The 19845-nt window shown below is 37.1% G+C and overlaps 3 protein-coding genes across 5 annotated transcripts in view; all 3 read right to left on the bottom strand.

The window, feature by feature from the left end:
* LOC121238879 (E3 ubiquitin-protein ligase listerin) overlaps positions 1 to 11866 on the bottom strand; it is a 37698-nt gene extending 25832 nt beyond the window's left edge. For 2 of the 3 annotated variants that reach the window (XM_041135950.1, XM_041135949.1), the window contains exons 1-4: positions 11525 to 11866; positions 11302 to 11416; positions 1082 to 1144; positions 761 to 838 (exon numbers count right to left, since the gene is read on the bottom strand). In XM_041135950.1, coding sequence (XP_040991884.1) covers positions 761 to 838; positions 1082 to 1144; positions 11302 to 11416; positions 11525 to 11580 — 312 coding nt within the window. In that variant the 5' untranslated portion in view covers positions 11581 to 11866. Of the gene's footprint in view, positions 1 to 760; positions 839 to 1081; positions 1145 to 11301; positions 11417 to 11524 lie in introns of those variants that run through there. The other variant, XM_041135951.1, reaches the window with a different exon arrangement.
* Positions 11867 to 14942: 3076 nt separating this feature from the next.
* LOC121238984 (protein LURP-one-related 7-like) lies at positions 14943 to 17023 on the bottom strand. The gene is made up of 4 exons (XM_041136096.1): positions 16619 to 17023; positions 16321 to 16497; positions 15199 to 15460; positions 14943 to 15023 (listed from the first exon to the last, which is right to left on the bottom strand). The coding sequence occupies exons 1-3, from the start codon at positions 16838 to 16840 to the stop codon at positions 15326 to 15328; spliced, it is 534 nt and encodes a 177-aa protein (XP_040992030.1). The 5' UTR covers positions 16841 to 17023; the 3' UTR covers positions 14943 to 15023; positions 15199 to 15325.
* Positions 17024 to 17231: 208 nt separating this feature from the next.
* LOC121238916 (pentatricopeptide repeat-containing protein ELI1, chloroplastic-like) lies at positions 17232 to 19399 on the bottom strand. The gene is made up of 2 exons (XM_041136016.1): positions 19296 to 19399; positions 17232 to 19255 (listed from the first exon to the last, which is right to left on the bottom strand). Exon 2 carries the CDS (start codon positions 19216 to 19218, stop codon positions 17584 to 17586), a length of 1635 nt encoding a protein of 544 aa, XP_040991950.1. The 5' UTR covers positions 19219 to 19255; positions 19296 to 19399; the 3' UTR covers positions 17232 to 17583.
* Positions 19400 to 19845: the final 446 nt, after the last annotated feature.

The raw sequence follows: 19845 nt of genomic DNA, 5'->3' as shown, positions 1-19845 counted from the left end.
TGGTAAAACAAGTAAATTTATTGTCTCTATTTTCAATTATTGTCTCTATTTTCAAGCCAACGTATTACATCTCTTCTCCATTAAAACACCCAAAAAAAAAAAAAAAAATGACACTCGAATTTGACAAAGACTAGAATTCCAATATCACACATATTGCTACACCGGCAACAGTTTTGACCAGAGATGATATCTAGATCTAGGAATTTTGGAGCACAAGCCAGCACAAGCCACCCATAACTAGAACAAAGATCAGAAATTTACCTTATTTTTAGTTACACCTACAACATAAATACTGCCATATGCTGGTGTCAGCATCAATTCAGGTCTTCACATGCTAAAAACTCCAATTTTTATCTTATTCTTTTCCTCCTTAGTAATTATTCTTTACCAATAAAACAAACTCCAATTTTGATTAATTTCAACCTCTTTCTTCCTGAGTTTCTTTTACCTGATCCTTGCCTTTTGAGCCTATTTTTGCTACTCAATGATTGATAAAGACCTTAAAACCCTTGTTTTCGGGTGGCCATAAAGCACTACTAAACTCACCCATATAATGGCCACTTCAATGGGTCAATTGGTATGACAATGTCATTTCTAAAACATCACACTCTTGATTCCAGAGAAAACCATGTTCTAGAATTTATTTTTGAGAGAGAACTTATTCATTCCTAAAATGGGGCAGAAAGGAGCAAACAAAGTGAACTGTAAGCTACACATGTTGACTGGCATCTATATGAAGGAAAGGATGAAAGAACTATACCCATTGCGGAATGATTGATACTATGTCCTTCCCAGGCTTCTCCTTGAACAGCACAGATAGAGATGCCAAAGCTTTAAGCTGTAGAATAAGCAGAAGCCAGTGAGTTCTTACTTCTTACCATTTTTTTTTTAGGTCTTACTTCTTACCATATAAAAAGGAATCACATAAATTTAAATGCCTGTGAACAACAAAAGGTTGCAGCATAATTATAGCAGTCTAAGTATAGTGCAACAGCCATTTTAGTAATTAGCAATTTACTCATTTAAGAGTAATTTTAGATAAATTTTGAAGAGTTGGAAATAATCACCAACAAAAAGTTACCTTAGTGACGGGATCCTTTCTTCCGAGCCTCTTCAAGTGTTGTGCCACTTCACCGTCCATATCCTGAAAATGCAAAAATGATAAGACAAGCAATCAGAGTGTTATGTACGTGGGAAGAGTACCGGTAAGAAGGAAATTTTTTTTTTTATATAAGTAAACGATTATATTGATATGAATAGGCATAGCGCAAGTACACAAGATGGTATACAAAAGGTCACACCTAATTAGAGAGAAGTAATAGAAACAAGAAAATCATGGAAATTGAGGCCACGACAATCTACAGTTGTGGCTCAAAGAAAAAGAGTGCTAACAAAAAATAATCTAAGTTCTTCTAGTGAGCGCTCCTTGTCTTCAAATGTCCGGTCATTTCGCTCCTTCCATAGGCACCACATGATACAAATCGGGACCATTTTCCATGCCACTGAGATTTGTGGGAAACCTCATAGATTATCCAGCTGGATAGACTTATATTTCCTTCGATTGAGGCAATCCGCACACTTGAAACCAAATCAAGCTTTAAGAAAAGTAGGGAGTTACAGCATCTTTTTTCGACAATCAACTACGATACTAAGGGTGGTAGTTCAACTAGAGGGAAGTCTAAATGGAGGGCATTGTGAAGACAGGAATCAATGTGTTGGGGTTGGTGTTCGAGTAAAGTTTTAGTTCTATGAGAAACAAGAGATTGGGGTCGGGTCTGATGTACTTTGGGTTGGTTTTTTTTATGGGCTTTTTGGGTCATTAGGGGCTTGTTGGGTCATTTTGGACAATGTGTTTTCTTGTATGCATTCAGTGTACTTGGTTTCTCCTTTTGATATATACAATATTTTTACTTATAAAAAAAAAAAGATTTATCCAACTGGCCATGAGCTTTGTCACTGTGGCAAGCATAACCCAAGCAAACTCCATTCTATTAAACACTTCATTCCATAACATTCCAGCCACCTCACAATGCAACAATAAGTGATCCACATTTTCACCATTTTTCCTACACATACAACACCAATCTACTATGATCACCTTACGTCTCTGTAGATTATCTGTTGTCAAGATCTTACCTAATGTTGTTGTCCATACAAAAAATGCCGCTTTGGGAGGCGCCTTGTTTCTCCATATCTTTCTCCAAGGGAATTGTATATTCCACGGTTATGTAAGCGTCTTATAAAAAGAACGGACCGAGAATTTACCTTTACCTATGGGTATCCACCACATCTTATCTGCTCTTTGGGTTCTCTACCTCATGGTGTATAGAAGAGCAAAAAACTCCTCAAAGCTACCAACTTCCCAATCTTGGGCGACTCTAATGAAATTCACGTTCCATTGGATTAGTTCCCCCAATGACTCCATGCAATTATCCACCAAGGCATCTTTCTCACCTGCAATCCTAAAAACTGATGGGAATAAATCCTTTAGGACTTGATCTCCACACCATAGGTCAATCCAGAATTTTATTCTAAATCCATCGCTCAACACCAATTTAGTATGCTAATTAAAGGTCCCCCACCCTCAAAAATGGAATTTTGAAATGGAACATAGCGTTTAGAGGACTTTAATGAAACGATACATTTTGTTGGTGTAGTGAGTTGTATGTTGTAGATTGTACAAAACGATGCGTTTAGTTAATGTTGTCTATATAATTTGAACGTAACGCGTTTTTTTCATTAAGTGTAACAGAACTGGAGTATAAATAGAAAGATCGAAGGAAGGAGAAGGCATTATTAAGTGTAAACAGAACTGGAGTATAAATAGAAAGATCGACGGAAGGAGAAGGCATCTAAGATCATTGTGAACATTAAAAGGGAGGTTGAATTTGCCTCGAATAAATCCGTTCATTCTCCAAGATTCCAATTCTTGTTCTTTATCTTTCATTCTTTCCATTCTTTCATTACTTTGTGTCTCAAGAACACATGTAACAGTTGGTATTAGAGAGGTCGATTCTCTCATGGTGGAAGGGACACGGATCAACTTTGAAGGTGTAGCAGGAGAGTACGCACAGGCAGCAAAAGGCCATGCAAAGACAGCTTGATGGCCAACAGCAATCCATTCAGATTATCACGGAAAGGTTAGATCAAAACATGCTTAGAACTTTAATTGAACACCATCGCAACCCTTGTCCTGGAAAAATAATGAAAGAACCCCCATTTGATAATTCAAGAAGATAGGGGCTGCTTACCTAGAGGAGTTTTTCCCCATTTCGATGGGACTAATCCAGTGGGGTGGGTCTTCAAGGTGACCCAATATTTTGATTTCATCAAACACCTCCAGCTCAGAGGTTGTTGATGGCCTCATGTCATATGGAAGGTGAGGCCCTTATTTGGTATCAAGATGCAGTGGATGGGAGCAAACTCAATGGGTGGGATTCTTTTGTGAAGGCTTGGCAGGTCAGGTTGGGACCAACTGCATATGACGATCCCATGGAGGCCTTGACCAGACTCAAGCAGACAACCACGATTGCTACTTACAAGGCACAATTTGAAAGCCTTTCCAATAGATTGAAAGATCTCTCTGAGAAGCACAAGTTGACGTGCTTCTTGAGTAGCCTCAAGGATGAAATCCGATTGCCCATCAAGATGCTCAATCCCATCAACTTAAGTGCAGCCTTTGGGTTAGCCAGGATTCAAGAGGAGTATGTCTGGAGCTCAAGAAAGGCCTTAAGGGCAGCAATGGATAGTGGAGATGGGCAACATTGTGGGGTTGGTGAGTATGCTGGTAAGAGGTTACAGAAGAATTTTTTTTTTTCTATAAGTAAAAATATATTAATATCAATAGGCATAACCAAGTACACTAAATGTATACAAGAGAGAACACCTAGCCCATAATAGAGAGCCCCTAAATGAACATCGCCCAAAGAGGCAGAAATTAGAAACCTATCCAATCTAACACCAAGCCCTATGGGGACAAAACAAGCCTTCCCAAAGCAAAACAAGTCACTGTAACCACAACCCTTTGTCTCCCACACATTTGATACTCCACCCAAATTATCCTATTAGGACTGGGGAAGGCTATATGCCTTCCCTCTAGTCCTCCCTCGACTTGTACTACCTCCCTTTGTGTTGTAGCTGATTACCCAAATAAGACGCTTTAACTCTCTACTCTTCTTAAATCTTGATTTTGTTTCAAGTGAGTAACCCGCCTCAATTGCAGTGAGTAGTGAATTGATCGTCAAACCCTCCACAAGTAATCCCCACACACTGATGTATCTCATTAACCTTTTGCAAAACTCAATCGGATGATGATCAAGCTATATTGTTTAATGCAGGAAGAGATAACAAGGGGACAACATCTTCCCCAGACACAGTACCCAACTAAACACCAGGTCCTAAACATTCATCCTCGCAAGGCACGGACGACAAACCCATATTCAAATCCCGAACCTCCTCAACAACTCCATTGGTTCTCTTTAATGGTAAGGTCATGGTCACCATTGGAGATTCTGGGTTGGCAACAAGTTCCTTCACCTCTAGCGACCCTTACCTCTGGCGACCCTTTATATGCAACTTCAACGGACCCTACATCTCCTTTAGACCTCGGCGTTACACCATTTTCCTTCAACTTTGACGTGGGAGCCATAGTTGTTTCAGGGAGAACACTGACCAAGGGTGTAACACCGACTATCGATCTTTCCTGTGTCACTTGTGGTGAAGGGCATTCCATTATGGATGTCTCTACGCCGATACCTGACGTAGAACCCACTTCAAATAACCTGGTTTTCCTTTTGACCCACCACACTCTCTTGGATAGTTATAGGGACAAGGCCAAATCCAATTTTCTGTTTTCCTCTTTATGAGTTTAAAAGATTCGGGCCTATCTTAAACTTGTTCCTTACGACCCTGTTGCCTGCAGCTGAAAGCAAGTCTATTTTCATAGACAAGAAAGCAATCGCTACCTTCAACTCGACAAGTTGGGTTTCCATCTCTTTTAATGAATTATGAATCACGACAAGCTGGTTTTGAGCTTGTGTGATCTGCAAGCCACTTTCACAGTTCCCCTCACTCTGAGTCACCGAAGCATGACCCGTCTTCAAAGCTGCCGCATATGATCACCTCGCCATCATGGTTGTGCTTGGGTCTGTTTTGTTTCAACTCCAAGTTGATGTTCTCTTGATCAAATGTCCTCTTCTGGCTTTCTTTCCTTGACCCATCAGCATGAAAAGAGAAAAACACGTCCGCGGCTCTACGTAATTCAACAGCAAACTTCTCCCAACCTAGACCTTCATACCCTTTGGGAATGACTACAACACTCCGCCGGCCTCCTCCACCATATTCGTTGACAGTTAGATACCTACCTACCATGCACGTTGGAGCATCGTTGAGCCACAAATGCTCTGTTTCCTTCGTGCAAATGTTGTGTGAATACCAAATTTCACCCCGTCTGTAATATTGCTTCCACCGTAGCCACCAGTCATCCTATACCACTACAAGCCATAGCTACAAATCTCCAAACCCATATGCCCCTCTCCACAATTTTTAGGACCTCCATGCTTCTGGTAAAAACTCAAAAGCCTTTGATTCTGCCCAAAAACGCACCAACTGACCCATATTAAGTTCAAATCTTCAAATTCAAATGTAGGGGCTTCCAAGCTTCATTCATGTCGAAAGTTTATGCAAAGATACGAGCACAAGCTATGGTGAAGATATGAGGCAGATCTAAAGAAAGATATGCGACAAGGACACGGCTGAAGAACTACAGAGCCCGGCTGCATATACGGCTCACGGGACATACAGATCTTGACGTCGGAGTACTCCTAGCAGACTCGCCGGAAGCCGGCGACTATTTCTATGTCGATGGCACGGCCAACAGAGCTATCAGTAGTAAGTGCCACTATGCACAGGCTCACTCTGAAAAACGACAAAGAGAGAACCTTGCAAAAGTCCAAGTTGCTGAAGGGAGGACTGACATCGGACGACCCTCAGCGAAGTCGTCGGGGCCTGTTGATCTTGTCTGTGACGGTGGTGAGGTGTCACTCGCCAGCTAGGGTGGGTGAAGGGTGAAGGTGGGTCTGGGTGCCTCAGGGTTTTCTCTCTCCAGTTAATAACACTAACTTCAACCACGATATTTAATCAAGCCACAACTACAGTACTTGGGAAAGCCGTTAAGCACTTCTTCAAGTTTAAACATTTTATACTTTCTTCCTCATCTTGTACTCACCAAAAGCCAGAAGTTTATGTATTTACAATATTTTCCAAACCCTATTGCCACAAAGATTGAAAATTCGAAAGTGGGTTTTTCCTAGACAAGAAACTTAAACATGTCAATAAACCCAGAAAAAAAAATAAGAAGAATATGATTCCAGGAAGGGAGACATATTCCTCATAGATGGATGAGAAGAAAAGAAAATGCTTATGTTACCACTTTAAGGAGAAGTGGAACCCAAGCCATGTGTGCAAGAATTCAAAAGTATATCTCTTGCAAGTGGAGGACAATGGAGTTGGGGAGGACATAGGTCAAGACAGTGGACTAGATGAAGCAGTGGTGGGGGAAGAATAGGTAGAAGCAGAGGAGGAGAATTTGCAAATTTCCATCCATGCAATTTATGGCTCACCTAGTGCTAACACTATGAGAGTGATGAGGGTTATTTGGATGCAACCAATAGTTATCTTGGTGGACTCAAAAAGCACACACAACTTCCTGGATCCTGGAGTGGCACAATTGACAAGGTTAAAGATTTAAGAGGCTACTAGTTTGCAAGTGAATGTTGCAAATGGAGAGAAGTTGCTGAGTAGAGGGAGATATGAGAACACTATGGTTAAGATCCAGGGTAATAATTTCCCTATTTCTTTTCATGTGTTAACTTTGGGTGGATGTGATGTGGTACTCGGGGTCCAGTGGTTGAGGACTCTTGGACCCATTATTTGGGATTTCCTCAAGATGACCATGGAATTGCAAATGATGGGCACAAGAATAATTTTGCAAGGGTTATGTGCTGTGGAAAAGAAAGGCTGGTTATTGCAACTAATGCCAGCTGAGGCAGTGGAAAGCAAGTGACTTGTCAGCATGAGATTAAAGAAGTGTTGAAGGAATATCAAGGGATTTTTTAGGAGCCTAGTGGATTGCCTCCCTCAAGAGAGTGCAATCATCAAATCATTCTCAAAGAGGGAACACAACCTATCGCAGTAAGGCCTTACAAGGATCCTTACTATCAGAAAACTGAGATAGAAAGGATAGTCAAGGATTTGTTGCAAACTAGTGTCATCAGGCCAAGTCAGAGCCCATTCTCATTACATGTGCTATTGGTTAGGAAGGCACATGGCAGTTGGAGTATGCATATAGATTACAAGACTTTGAACCAGGAAAGTATCAAGGATAATTTTCCAATTCCAATGATAGATGAACTATTGGATGAGTTATGGGAGGCTGAAGTTTTCTCTAAGCTTGATTTAAGATCAGGCTATCATCAAATAAGAGTAAGAGCAGAAGACATTCCTAAAACAACCTTCAGAACACATGAAGGCCATTATGAGTTCTTATTGTGGTGCCTTTTGGGCTCACAAATGCTCCATCCACATTCCAAGGGTTGATGAATGAGGTATTCAAACCCTTTTTGAGAAAATTTGTTAAGTCTTTTTTTATGATGTTTTGATGTAGAGCAAAAACTTCAATGAGCATCCGAAGCACTTGATAGGAGTGTTGGGCATCTTGAAGCAACATAACCTTGTTGCTGAGAAGTCAAAGTGCAGATTTGGGGTCACTGAGATAGACTATCTGGGCCACTTAATCTCAAAGGAGAAGGGGGGGGGGGTGTCAAAACAGATCCAGCAAAGATATCAGCAATGTAAGTGTGGCCAACCCCAATGTCTTTAAAATCCTTGAGAAGGTTTTTAGGTCTTACTAGTTACTACAAAAAAATTCATCAAAGGCTATGGGTCTATTGTAGTTCCCTTGATTGCATTATTGAATAAAAGTTCCTTTGATTGGACTGAGGAGGCCATTGCAACTTTTATGGAGCTTAAAAGGGCTGTTACACAGCCACCTGTTCTCAAGCTTCCTGATTTTTCAAGAAGTTTTGCAATTGAGTATGATGCAAATAGGGCGGGGCTAGGAGCAGTCTTGATGCAAGATGGGCAGCCATTTGCTTATTACAGCAAGGCACTCAAAGGCAAGGCCTTATCACTATCAACTTATAAAAAAGAGTTGTTAATATTGGTAAGAGCATTGGCATTGGACTCATCAAATAAGCCTCATCTTCAAAATTTGATGAATTTGTGTTTAAAATCACTGCATTGGATTCGGCATACACTAAAATCTTCAACTTTGAGCTACAGTATATTTAAGTTCATCTCCAAATTTGAAGACTAACTATTCACACTTATAACCATTATTTTATTTACCTAAATTATTGTTTCCCAATTTTGAGCCACAATATATTTAAGTTGAGAAACAATAATTTAATTACAAATTAAATTATTACCTAAAATATAATTAGTGTAATTGATTAATAATAATATTATATTATTATTTTGACTAATCCAATGGTTAATCCAATATGGGGTTATGGTTAGTGAGGTTTTGGATTTATGGAAAATATGTACTTTTCATCAAATTTTATAAATAAATTTGATGAAACCAATACCAATGCTCTAAGTGCAGTTCAGAAGTGGAAGCCATACCCACTTGGTCAGTCATTCAAAGTAAAAACTGACCAACAAGCAATGAAATTTTTACTTGAGCAAAAAGTGGAGACTGAGGCCCAACAGAAGTGGATTACTAAACTCATGGATTATGGCTTCTCTATTGAATACAAAAAGGGAAAAGAAAATAAGGTAGCTAATGCATTATCAAGGAAACATGAAGAAGTTGGGGCCTTGGCAATGATTTCATTCCCCACACCAACACAGACTGAGGAGTTGAAGCATAGCTATTCCATGTCTCCAAGAATTCAGGAGATTTACTAGAGGCTACAACAAGGAAAAAATATGGACAAGCATTATGCCATTCAGCAAGGACTTTTGCTCAGGAAAGGGAAAGATGATAGTGCCAAGGTCTAACTTTCAGGCTAAGGTCCTACAATATATCCAACATAGCCCACAGGCTGGTCATATGGGGTATCATAAAACTTTGAAGAGGGTAAAGATGGACTTCTGTTGGGAAGGAATGAGAGGGGATATCAAGAAGTTGGTGAAGGAGTGTGATGTGTGTCTAGTTAACAAGTATGAAGCAATACACCCTGCTGAACTGTTGCAGCCACTGCCTATACCAGTCACTCCATGAATAGACATTTCCATGGTCTTTGTGGAATGGTTCCCTCTATCGCATGGGTTTAGTGTTGTCATTTCAGTCATTGATAGACTCACTAAGCATGCCAATTTTTTTCCTTTAGCCCATCCTTATACAACCATTAAGGTGGCTTAGATTTAGGCGTGCTACCCGCACCATATGGTGCGGGGTAGCCCCCTCCCTGCCCCCCGCCCCCCACCCCCGCATGCTGGGCTGTGGGGCCCTACTTAGATTTTCTTCTTAGGAGCATTTAAGTTGCACGAAATGCCCAAGTTTGTGGTTTCAGATAGGGATGCAACCTTTACTAGCTCTTTTTGGGAAAAACTTTTTCAACTTCAAGGTACAACTTTAGCTTTCAGTTCTGCCTATCACCTACAAACAAATGAGCAGACAAAAAGTCCAAATAAGTGCTTAGAAGCTTACTTGAGATGCTACACTATTACTAATCCTAAGAATTGGAGCTCATGGCTTCCTTTGGCATAGTGGGCTATAATACCACAGCCCATTCCTCCTCTCGATTGACTCCATTTGAGGCACTTTATGGTTATTCCCCTCCCAAGCTCTGTCTTATGTTCCAGGAACTACAATGAATGTTGTTGTTGATCATCAGTTAAAGTCAAGGGAACAGGTGATGGCCAAGGCTCATTCTTTGCTGACCAGAAGAGAACCGAGAGAAGCTTTGAAGTGGGAGACTAGGTATTCTTAAGGCTGCAGCCTTATAGATAGAAATCAATATCTTTGAGACACTATCTTAAGTTGGCTCCACGATATTATGGACCTTTTAAGATAGTGGCCAAGGTGGGTGCAGTAGCATACGAGTTGGACTTACCAACTTCATCTCGAATCATCCTGTTTTACATGTGTCTTGTCTCAAAAAGAAGTTGGTCAGCAGATTACACCATTATTAACATTGCTACCAGTGGATCGGGAAGGCATTATCCGACCTGAACCTGAAGCAATTTTGGATAGGAGAATGAAGAAGTTGGGTAACCAAGCAATGATTGAAGTGCTCATCAAGTGGGTTGGGGCACTACTAGAGGACAATTCATGGGAATCTTTGTGGGAATTGAGGAACCTTTATCCACACCATGTGGGCAAGGTTCTGAGGAGAGAGGTAGGCTTTGAGTGAGGACGTGAATTGGAGAAGGAAGAAGTCAGCAACTGCAGCCATGTGGTAGAAGTCAGCAACTGTAGCCATGTGGTCAAGGCTCTTTCAAGTAGGGGTGAATGTTATGTACGCGGGAAGAGTAACAGTAAGATTTTTTTTTTATTGGCACTGTCCGGCAACAGCATCCCGACTAATCTTGGGGGTGCACAAGCCCTCAGCAATGAATTTACCGCAAGTGCACATCGGGTAATTCAAGGGAAAAATCCCTCAAGCCCAAGGCCTTTGCCACTTGAGCCAATGATAGGATTTTGAAATGGAACGCAGCATTTAGAGGACTTTAATGAAACGATACATTTTGCTGGTGTAGTGAGTTGGATGTTGTAGATTGTACAAAACGATGCGTTTAGTTAATGTTGTCTGTATAGTTTGAACGTTGGACATTACAGAGTGTTTTGTTCATTTCGTATTAATATATTTACTCTTACTTATCAAAAAAAAAAAAAAAGAACTGGAGTATAAATAGAAAGATCGAAGGAAGGAGAAGGCATCTGAGATCATTGTGAACATTATAAAGATTTGCCTAGAATAAAAATTATAAAGATTTGCCTAAAAGGGAGGATGGATTTGCCTAGAATAAATCCGTTCATTTCTTGTTCTTTATCTTTCATTCTTTATATTCTTTCATTACTTTCTCTGTCTCAAGAACACGGGTAACACAGAGATTAATCCATTATAAAAATATTCAAAAGGATTGTCCTCTAACGCTAATATCTCCAGTTTTCGATTAGAATTGAAAAATTCAACTCTCTATTTTTAAAATTTTCTTTTAGGATATTGAAATTGTTGTATTGAACGCAACTAAACCATAAAGAAAAAGAACTCAAACTTGAAGGAAACATACAACGAAGGAACTTGCTTCGTCGCTAGCAAGAGAAGAATCGAGACGAGAGCCGCCGACATAACCACCGAATCCAACGGCGGCCGTAGAACCCGCCGGCAAAAGCGACGCTGCCAGACTGAAACGAAAATAAATAAATAAATAAATGACTAAATTGGATCGAAGTTTAACGCAAACTAGCGGGAAAATAAAACAACTACAAGCATGATTCAAAAGGAAAAATTACCTGCTGCTTGAAGCTCGACCCTTGCCCTTACCTCCTTCTCCTTTCTGTCTCCCCATTCCGTATCCCTCTCAAAAAAGACGTCGTACGGGAGAACGAGTTGCGGAGAGAGACCGAGACGGAGAAGGAAGAAGGAGACGGAGAGACTTCGAGTCGAGAAAACACTTGTGTGCTTAAAAGCCGTTGTTTCAACGGAGAGAGGAGAGCATGGTGTGCAGGAGTATGAGCTTATGTATAGAATTTTTTCATGGGATATACAAAAACAAAATGTAAATGCCCTCTTTATGCAGCGGCGACTTCTAACGTCGTTAAAGCTATAGAACTCGACTCGACCTAGTAGTCTCCTTGTCCTGGTTATCATATCGGATGTCCCCGAAGATGCATCGTTAATTCGTTGTCAAGTTGTTATGTTACGGCGAATGTTTCAGTTGTTAAAGCGAAACTTGCCAAGAAATTTTGAGAATTTTCTTTTCAAATTATGGTCTTAGGGAATAAAATGAGATGAGAATTTTGTAAATAGTAATAAGATAATTTGTAAATAGTAATAAGATAGTTTAAGTTAAGTATTTTTTTAGTTATGGAGAAGAGAAAAAAAATTGAATAAAAAATATTATAAAGTTAAAATATTACTATAATATAGTTTTATAATATTATTTTTGTTTAGAGATTTGAAAAAATTGAACTTTTTTTTATTTGAAAATTTGAGAAAATTATAATGATTAGTTTGAAAATGTTTATATTTGAATTGTGTGTAGAAAGAAGATGAAATGAGATCTATTTCCAAACAAGCTTTAAGCCTCGTTTGAATATAAAAAATGTTTCATCTCATATCATCGTTACAATTTTTTCAAATTCTCACACAAAATATTATAAACAAATTCAATTTTTTTAAATCTCAAAGTAATAATAATATTAAAAAATAATATTTTAACAATATTTTATTTAACTTTCAACTTTTATCTCTACTCATCTCATCTTAACTCGCTATACAAACGGCACCTTATGCTTCGTTTGATTTTGCATATGAGAATAGATAAATTGAGATAAAAATTAAAAGTTGAATAAAATATTGTTAAAATATATTTTTTAATATTATTTTTATCTTGAAATTTAAAAAAATTAAATTGTTTATTTTATTTTGTGTAAAAAATAAAAAAATTGTAATGATTAAATAAAATGAGATAATAATAATTGTAACAACATATTAACATTATTTTTTTAATTTTCTCTTTCAAACCATAATTAAATAGAAATGGAATGAGAATGCAAGTCAGCAACATTTTCTTTTCCATTTGCTTATCCTTTTAATAACCTTTGGATTTGTAGTGACCAAAAGAAATCCCATAAAATGACGTCATTTTTTTTCTTCGGATTTCATTCAGACAAAAGTTGTCCCTTTCCCGCTTCAAACCCAGCCCGTCGTCCAGGCCCTCCTTTGAGCTTCGTTGTCCCTGTTCCTTTCAACATCATCATGCTCAAAACTTCAAAAGCTAGAAACAACGAGAATTGAAACAACACATACCTACAAACCTACAAACTCCAAAAGCCTTTTCTGGCTTGCCCAAAACTAGAAAGAAATTTCTTACAAAACATTGACATACATCTTTGAAGACAAAAACAAAGACAAAAGAGAATGAAGAATACACAAACATTTCTACACAATAATAATCTCAAAGACCAAACAATATTACTTTGCCTGAAAAATTTAGAAAGGGAATGGTTGGAAAAGAAAAAAGGCCTACTTGGATTATTATTTGAGTGGTGCTACTCTTAGTAGCACCGCACATTTTGACCGTTAGTTGAAAATGTTGTTTTTATTTTTTTTCAATTTTCTTATTTATATTTTTTTATCATTTTAAAATATTTTAAAAAAAAATAAAAAAAATTATTAATACACTAATAGTCACTTCTTTAACTATTAAATAAAAAAATTAAAAAAAATTAAAATATTTAAAATGTCAAAATAAGAGGGAAATGGAGTGAATAAAATAATATTTTTCTTATTATTTTGTGTCCCAAAAATTTACAAACTGTCATGTCAGTTAAGTGACGAGGGTATGACAATAGTATCCAAACGGGATAAAGAAAACGAGAAAAGGCTTGGTTCAGCCCGGGGCTCCTCCTCCTCAGCTTGTTGGACGGATCATATCTTTCTGGAATAGATCAATGTAAGATTTTTTTTTAAAAATAATTAAGATTTTTCAAAATTTCTAAAGATTCTGTGGGGAGTTTTTTGTTGAAGTACTAGATCCATTAAAATTGAATTTGGATTAGTAAAGCCTTTAAAAGATGCTCTTGTTGGATTTGAAAAAGTGGTGGGATTCATTGAAAAATATTTGGAAAAAAAATTGTCGTGAGAGATTTGTTTTCAAATTTTGTGAAAGTTGTTTTGATCTTTGTCTGTTATACAAACTGAGATAAGATTTTTCATAATTGAGATTTGGTATAAAAATGTTTGGATTGAGGGTAAGAGAATTTTGAAACCATCTGTTCCCAAACACTACCAAAAAGTTTACAAGTATTAAATAAATAAATAAAAGATAGACACATGTAATTTATTGTAAAATATTTTATCTCTTTAGAAAATCAAACTTGAGTTCAGAGTTATTTAGGCTCTGTTTGGATACAACAACGATTTCATCTAATTTTATCCGTACAATTTTCTCAAATTTATATATAAAATATAATAAACAATTCAATTTTTTCAAATCTTAAAACAATAATAATATTAAAAAAGAATATTTTAATAATATTTTATTTAACTTTTAATTTTTATCTAAAACTATCTCATCTCATCTCATTTCACTAGAGCCTTATAATATGGGACGCAACTATTTTCCCTTCAAATTCTAAATTGGGAGAATTCATTTATTTGTTTTTTCCATCATTTTATTTTTCTGTAGTAAATTTGGAAGTTTGTGCAGAGGTGAGAAAGAAAAAGAAGAGAAAATAAATACTTTCTATTCCATTATGAAAATGTTTCAATAGATAGATAATACAGTAGATACCCTTACACCATTTCATCCACTTTTGCTTGAGAGAAGAAGTAAATGAAGTTACTAAACGCACTGAATCTCGATAATTGCCTAATGTTCAATGTTCATGGATAGGGATATTATGAAAGCATGAGTTAAGACTATTTATGAAAAATTTACTGTACATATACTGCTAAAAACGAACCCATTAAAATTACTTAATTATTTATTTATCACAGTTATTCTCATCTGTTTATTTGCTTAACATTTTTCTTCAATGAATAACCCAGCAATATATATCTATATATATATATATATATAAAAGAACAAGTAGATTCTTTAAACAGAAATCCTACATCTTCATGGGCATTGGGCACTACCCAACGGTTCCTGTAAGTTGTACCCAGGCATCTAAAAAGCAAGCCTACCAATAAACGAATCTCCAATTTCACACAACTATGACCCTTTCAAGCGAATATATAGAAGTAGAGGAAGAATGACAGAGTTACACTCTTACTACCAAAAGTCTGCTTCGTTTTTCTCATCAACTCATTTCAACTCATTATTATAATTTTTTCAAATTCAAATATAAAATATAATAAATAATTTAATTTTTTTAAATTTTAAAATCATAATAATATTAAAAAATAATATTTTAACAATATTTTATCATCTCAATTCAACTCAACTCAACATTCAAACACAACAGCTCACGGCTGAAGACATATATATGAACCTTGTTCGATGCTCCAAGTACAAGAATCACATAAAAAGGATCTGTGAGAGGGAAACGCATGAAAATTGCACATATTCAATCCATTTCCTTTTCCTATTTTCTTCTTCGTTCAAAAAAGATTACGATCAGCGCCGCAACCACAGCATGGTCAACAGATCCAGGAAATATGGTTAGCCGAAATTTACGCCTACTAACATACAGCTGACAAAGCTTGTACATTAGACTAGTCTGCATCCAAGCATAACAGAAGACCAAAACATCATCATACGCTAAAACTGAAGTTCAATTGATCTATGGAGAGATGGATGCAGAACATGATAAGCATGCACGAGCAGTTAGATGGACCTAAGGACATATGCGGGATTCAGATTCCGCAGCACAAATGACATAAATTGTATAACTTTCCTGGCAAGAGTACTGCGCTTGAGTACTTGGGAGGTTCAACAAGATACATAGAAAAGGCCACAAGTAAATCAGAACAACAAAGAAAATGTGTAGCTTGTCCAAAACCTAACCAATGATTCCTTGAGCAGAGGTGTTGAAGTTTTAGGAGTTTTAAGCAAGGTATTGCTTTTGACTTGACCGGTCATCTTGTGCACGCAGTTGGTACAAATATCCATATGATTTCTAGTCTTTACAAAAATAAGATGCCCAATATCTACTTAAAACTTCATTGAACAGACTGTTGCTGCACTTCGCAGAACAAAAATAAACATGGAAACAAAAATAGAAAAATAAAAATAAATTTGGAAGAACATGAACGTAAAATATTGTATTGATTAAGGGATATGGCAAATCTCAGTCAATTGCTCGGTCTTGTGAGTATATTAGCTGATGTGGAAGGGTTTAGCCCATAGATGCCTAGTAAGGTTTAGTCCGGTTTGGGCAGTGAGATAAAATGAGATGATTTTAAATTAAAATTTAAATTTAAATAAAATATTGTTAAAATATTATTTTTTAATAATATTATTATTTTAAAATTTAAAAAAATTAAATTATTTATTATATTTTGTATCAAAATTTAAAAAAATTATAATAATAAAATAAGAAGAGATAAATCGTTTATCTATCGGGAACTTGTATTATACCTGAGCCACAATGTCATTGCCTTTATAGATGGTGCAGGATTTCATTGAAGGCTGGCCTTTCACCTTCAATTCAGAGGCCGGGTTAACAAGAGACACCAGCAACTCGGTTTTTTCAGTTCTAACTGTGAAAATGGAGTCCTTCTGATCGTCCCCCTTGTAGCCTTTCCACGACCCATTCTACAACCGCATCCATAATACGATAATGTCTACCAAATAAACCTTTTTTAAAAAAAAAAAAAAAAAATTCCTTCTCAAGAAAGACTCTCTCTGGAAACGAGAGAGGGAAAAAGAGACTCACATCGCTACGGTGCAAGGAAATTACAGGTTTTCCCGTGGCGTCAACGATTTCTAGCTTATTAGCCGAGGATTTGGAAGACTGACGGTTGACCTTAAAAACGATGCGACCGGAGGTGTCGGCGAACCCGAGATCGCCACGCGTAAGGCCCGTATGTATCTTGGACACGAAGAGGTCGACCGGGATCGGCAAATTCGTCGGGTATTCCGCAGCGGAATAAGCCATGGGTAGGCGGTAAGATGATTTCTAACCTAATTGGGTCTTCCAGCAGGAATTGGGATTCAATAATTACCTGACTCTGTTAGTAGGAAGTTGGCGATTTAAAAACGAAGAATAATGAGAGTCAGAGAGAGTGGAATAAATAATTATAAAAAACGAATGGAGTTTACTTTCTTCCTTGAATAGAATCAGATGCAGCAACCGAATTTATTTAGAAATGTCGGGGTGTGAACAAAGAAAAGTAGAAAGGTGTGTAGGCTGAGAATACTCGTGCCAAATTCTGTCCGACCAAAACAAAGTTCATTTATATTTTAAGCAATATTGTTTAATGGATTTTGTTATGCATAAGTTACTATTTACTTACACTCTTTACACTTGATAACTTTTTTTTTATTTTTTTATAAAGTGTGGAGTGTGTGTAGTGAATAATGATTGATGAAAATAATTATTCATAAAATCGGTTCTTGTGCACAATTATATTTGTTTAATTTACTTCAATATCAAGAGAAGGTTCTTATTCATAGCATGAAGCATTTATGTGCCAGTGACAGATTTTCAATAAGTGTTACAAAGAAATTTTATAAAAGTAAATTTAAAAATTGAAATAATTTTATATGATACGTTAGATATATTTTTTTAATAAAACTAGCATTACAATCTATTGTATTAAATAAAGTTACATCAATTTATGAGTTTATTTTGATGAGATGTCTTTGCTGCTAAAGAATTTGTCTTCCCTCTCTTACCTCTCACCAATGATCTCCACAAGAGCATTTTCCATTACTGAAATGATGAAATCGGCTTGAATCTCTGGCAACAATCTCCCTCCCTTCAATCTTTGAAATCAATGAGGTAACGAAGTGGCAATCTGCACATACTCTAAGATTCTTAACTATCATGATACGGGTTCCCGGGGGCGAGCAAATGAGCCCAAGCGTGATGGCCAATTTCTCGCTGTGACCAAGAACTATCTCTTCTTTTGTGTGCTCATCCACATTTTGCATAACTATGCTTGTGTTTGGTACATACCCATTATTCTTCAGCTTCTGAACAAGATTTTGCAAGTACTTGTATATCTCTTTGCTACGGGGATGAGACCTATCCCCCGACTCAAAAGTGTGAACTTTTCGATCTATCTCAATCCATGTACATGCCTTCTCTTTTTTTATTCCCTTCTTTAACATCGATCTCCTTACATTTGCCACACCTTCGAAGTCCCCAACAAGTCCATAAAAGTTGGACAGCAACATATAGGTCCCTGCTTGTTCGGGTTCCAATTCAAGTAATCTCTGTCCAACGGTCTTTGCTAGCTCTACATTCATGTGGGAGCAACATGAACTGAAAAATGCTGTTAGAAGCTTTGCCTCCGGCTTTATTGGCATCCTTTCTATGAAATTATAAGCCTCCATGAGATGGCCAGCTCGTGCAAGTAAATCAACCAAGCAAGTATAGTGCTCCATCATGGGTGTGATCGAGTATTTGTGTATCATCGTGTTAAAACTCCTCCACCCTTCTTGAACTAATCCTGCATGACTGCATGCATATAAGACTCCCAAGAAAGTGATCTTGTTTGGTACAACACCCTCCGATTCCATGGCATCAAATGCCTCGAGAGCTTCCAATCCCAGGCCATGTTTTCCGTAACCTACAATCAAAGAAGTCCATGAAACTACATTCTTGGCAGGCATGTTCTTGAAAAATTGGCACGCATCATCCAGGCATCCACATTTAGCATACATGTCAATAATAGCATTTCCAACAGGTATGTGTAGGTCAAACCCATATCTAATCACCAGCCCGTGGACTTGTTTACCGTTAACCAAACCTGCAAGATCAGCACAAACTGAAAGAACACTAGACATTGTCATAACGTCAACTTCAACTCCCTCCACTCTCATTTTCCCAAACAAAAGCAACGCCGTCCTTTCTTCCGAGTTCTGTGCAAGCCCAGAAATCAGAGAATTCCATGACCCCGTGTCGCGTTCACACATATTATTAAACAAATTGATCGCCTCCACTATTAACTGACACCGGCATAACCCAAAAATCATGTTGTTGTTCACAACAACATCTCTTGAAGGCATTTCATCGTACACGCGACGAGCGTCTTTGATGTCTGTACATTTAAAGTACATATCAAGAAGGGAAGTCATTAGAATCATATCTCTGTCGAACCCATGTTTGAACACCATACAATGAGCTTGCTTTCCTTCTTCTATGGCACCAACCCTCCCACAGACTCTTGCAACCGCTGACAGAACCAACTCCGTGATCTTGGACCCAGTTTTCTGAAGCTGATGGAACAAAAGTATAGCTTGATGGCTTTGCCCATGCGTTACATATGAAGGGATCCCTTTAGAATATGATAAATTTTTCCAGAGCATATTCTAGTTAGGACGTTTTAGGGATAGAAACAGCAACGAAATCTTAGCGGCGTGTACTCTAATCTCTTGTTATTGACAAAAACTCGAGTGGCACCACGGGAATCTTGTACGCCGCCCCAAAGAATTACTGTATACTTTCTTTTCCCTTTTTCAGCAAAACCCCAACTAAGGAATATATATATATATATATATAGATAATAATAGATTTACTATCTCCTACTATCCGGTAATTACTCTTTTTAAGTTTTTTTATTTTCAGTCGCATCTCTCATCTACTTGAATATTTTATTTTTTTTACTTAATGGTTATAAAAGTGATTATTAATAAAATTATATATATTTTTTAATTTTTTTAATAATTAAAAATATTAAAAAAATACCTAAAAGAGAGTAATAAAAAAATAAAAATTTCAAATACATTATGAGAGCATGCTGGACATGAGAAGTAGAGGAGTGCGAGTTGAGCGTAAAAGAAAGAAACTAAAAAAAAAATAATGTGAGTAATAAACAAGTGATAGGAGGTAGTAAGTCTATCATTATTCTTATTTTTTTCACCTTCTAGAAATTGTTAGATGCGCACAGATAGAGAAGTGTTGTACACAATATTCTCTTCTTAATATAAGTTTTT

The sequence above is a fragment of the Juglans microcarpa x Juglans regia genome, chromosome 7D (assembly GCF_004785595.1).
Source record: "Juglans microcarpa x Juglans regia isolate MS1-56 chromosome 7D, Jm3101_v1.0, whole genome shotgun sequence".
Lineage (NCBI taxonomy): Eukaryota > Viridiplantae > Streptophyta > Magnoliopsida > Fagales > Juglandaceae > Juglans > Juglans microcarpa x Juglans regia.
The sequence above is the reverse complement of the archived record's forward strand: the minus strand, read 5'-3'. Positions and strand labels throughout refer to the sequence as shown.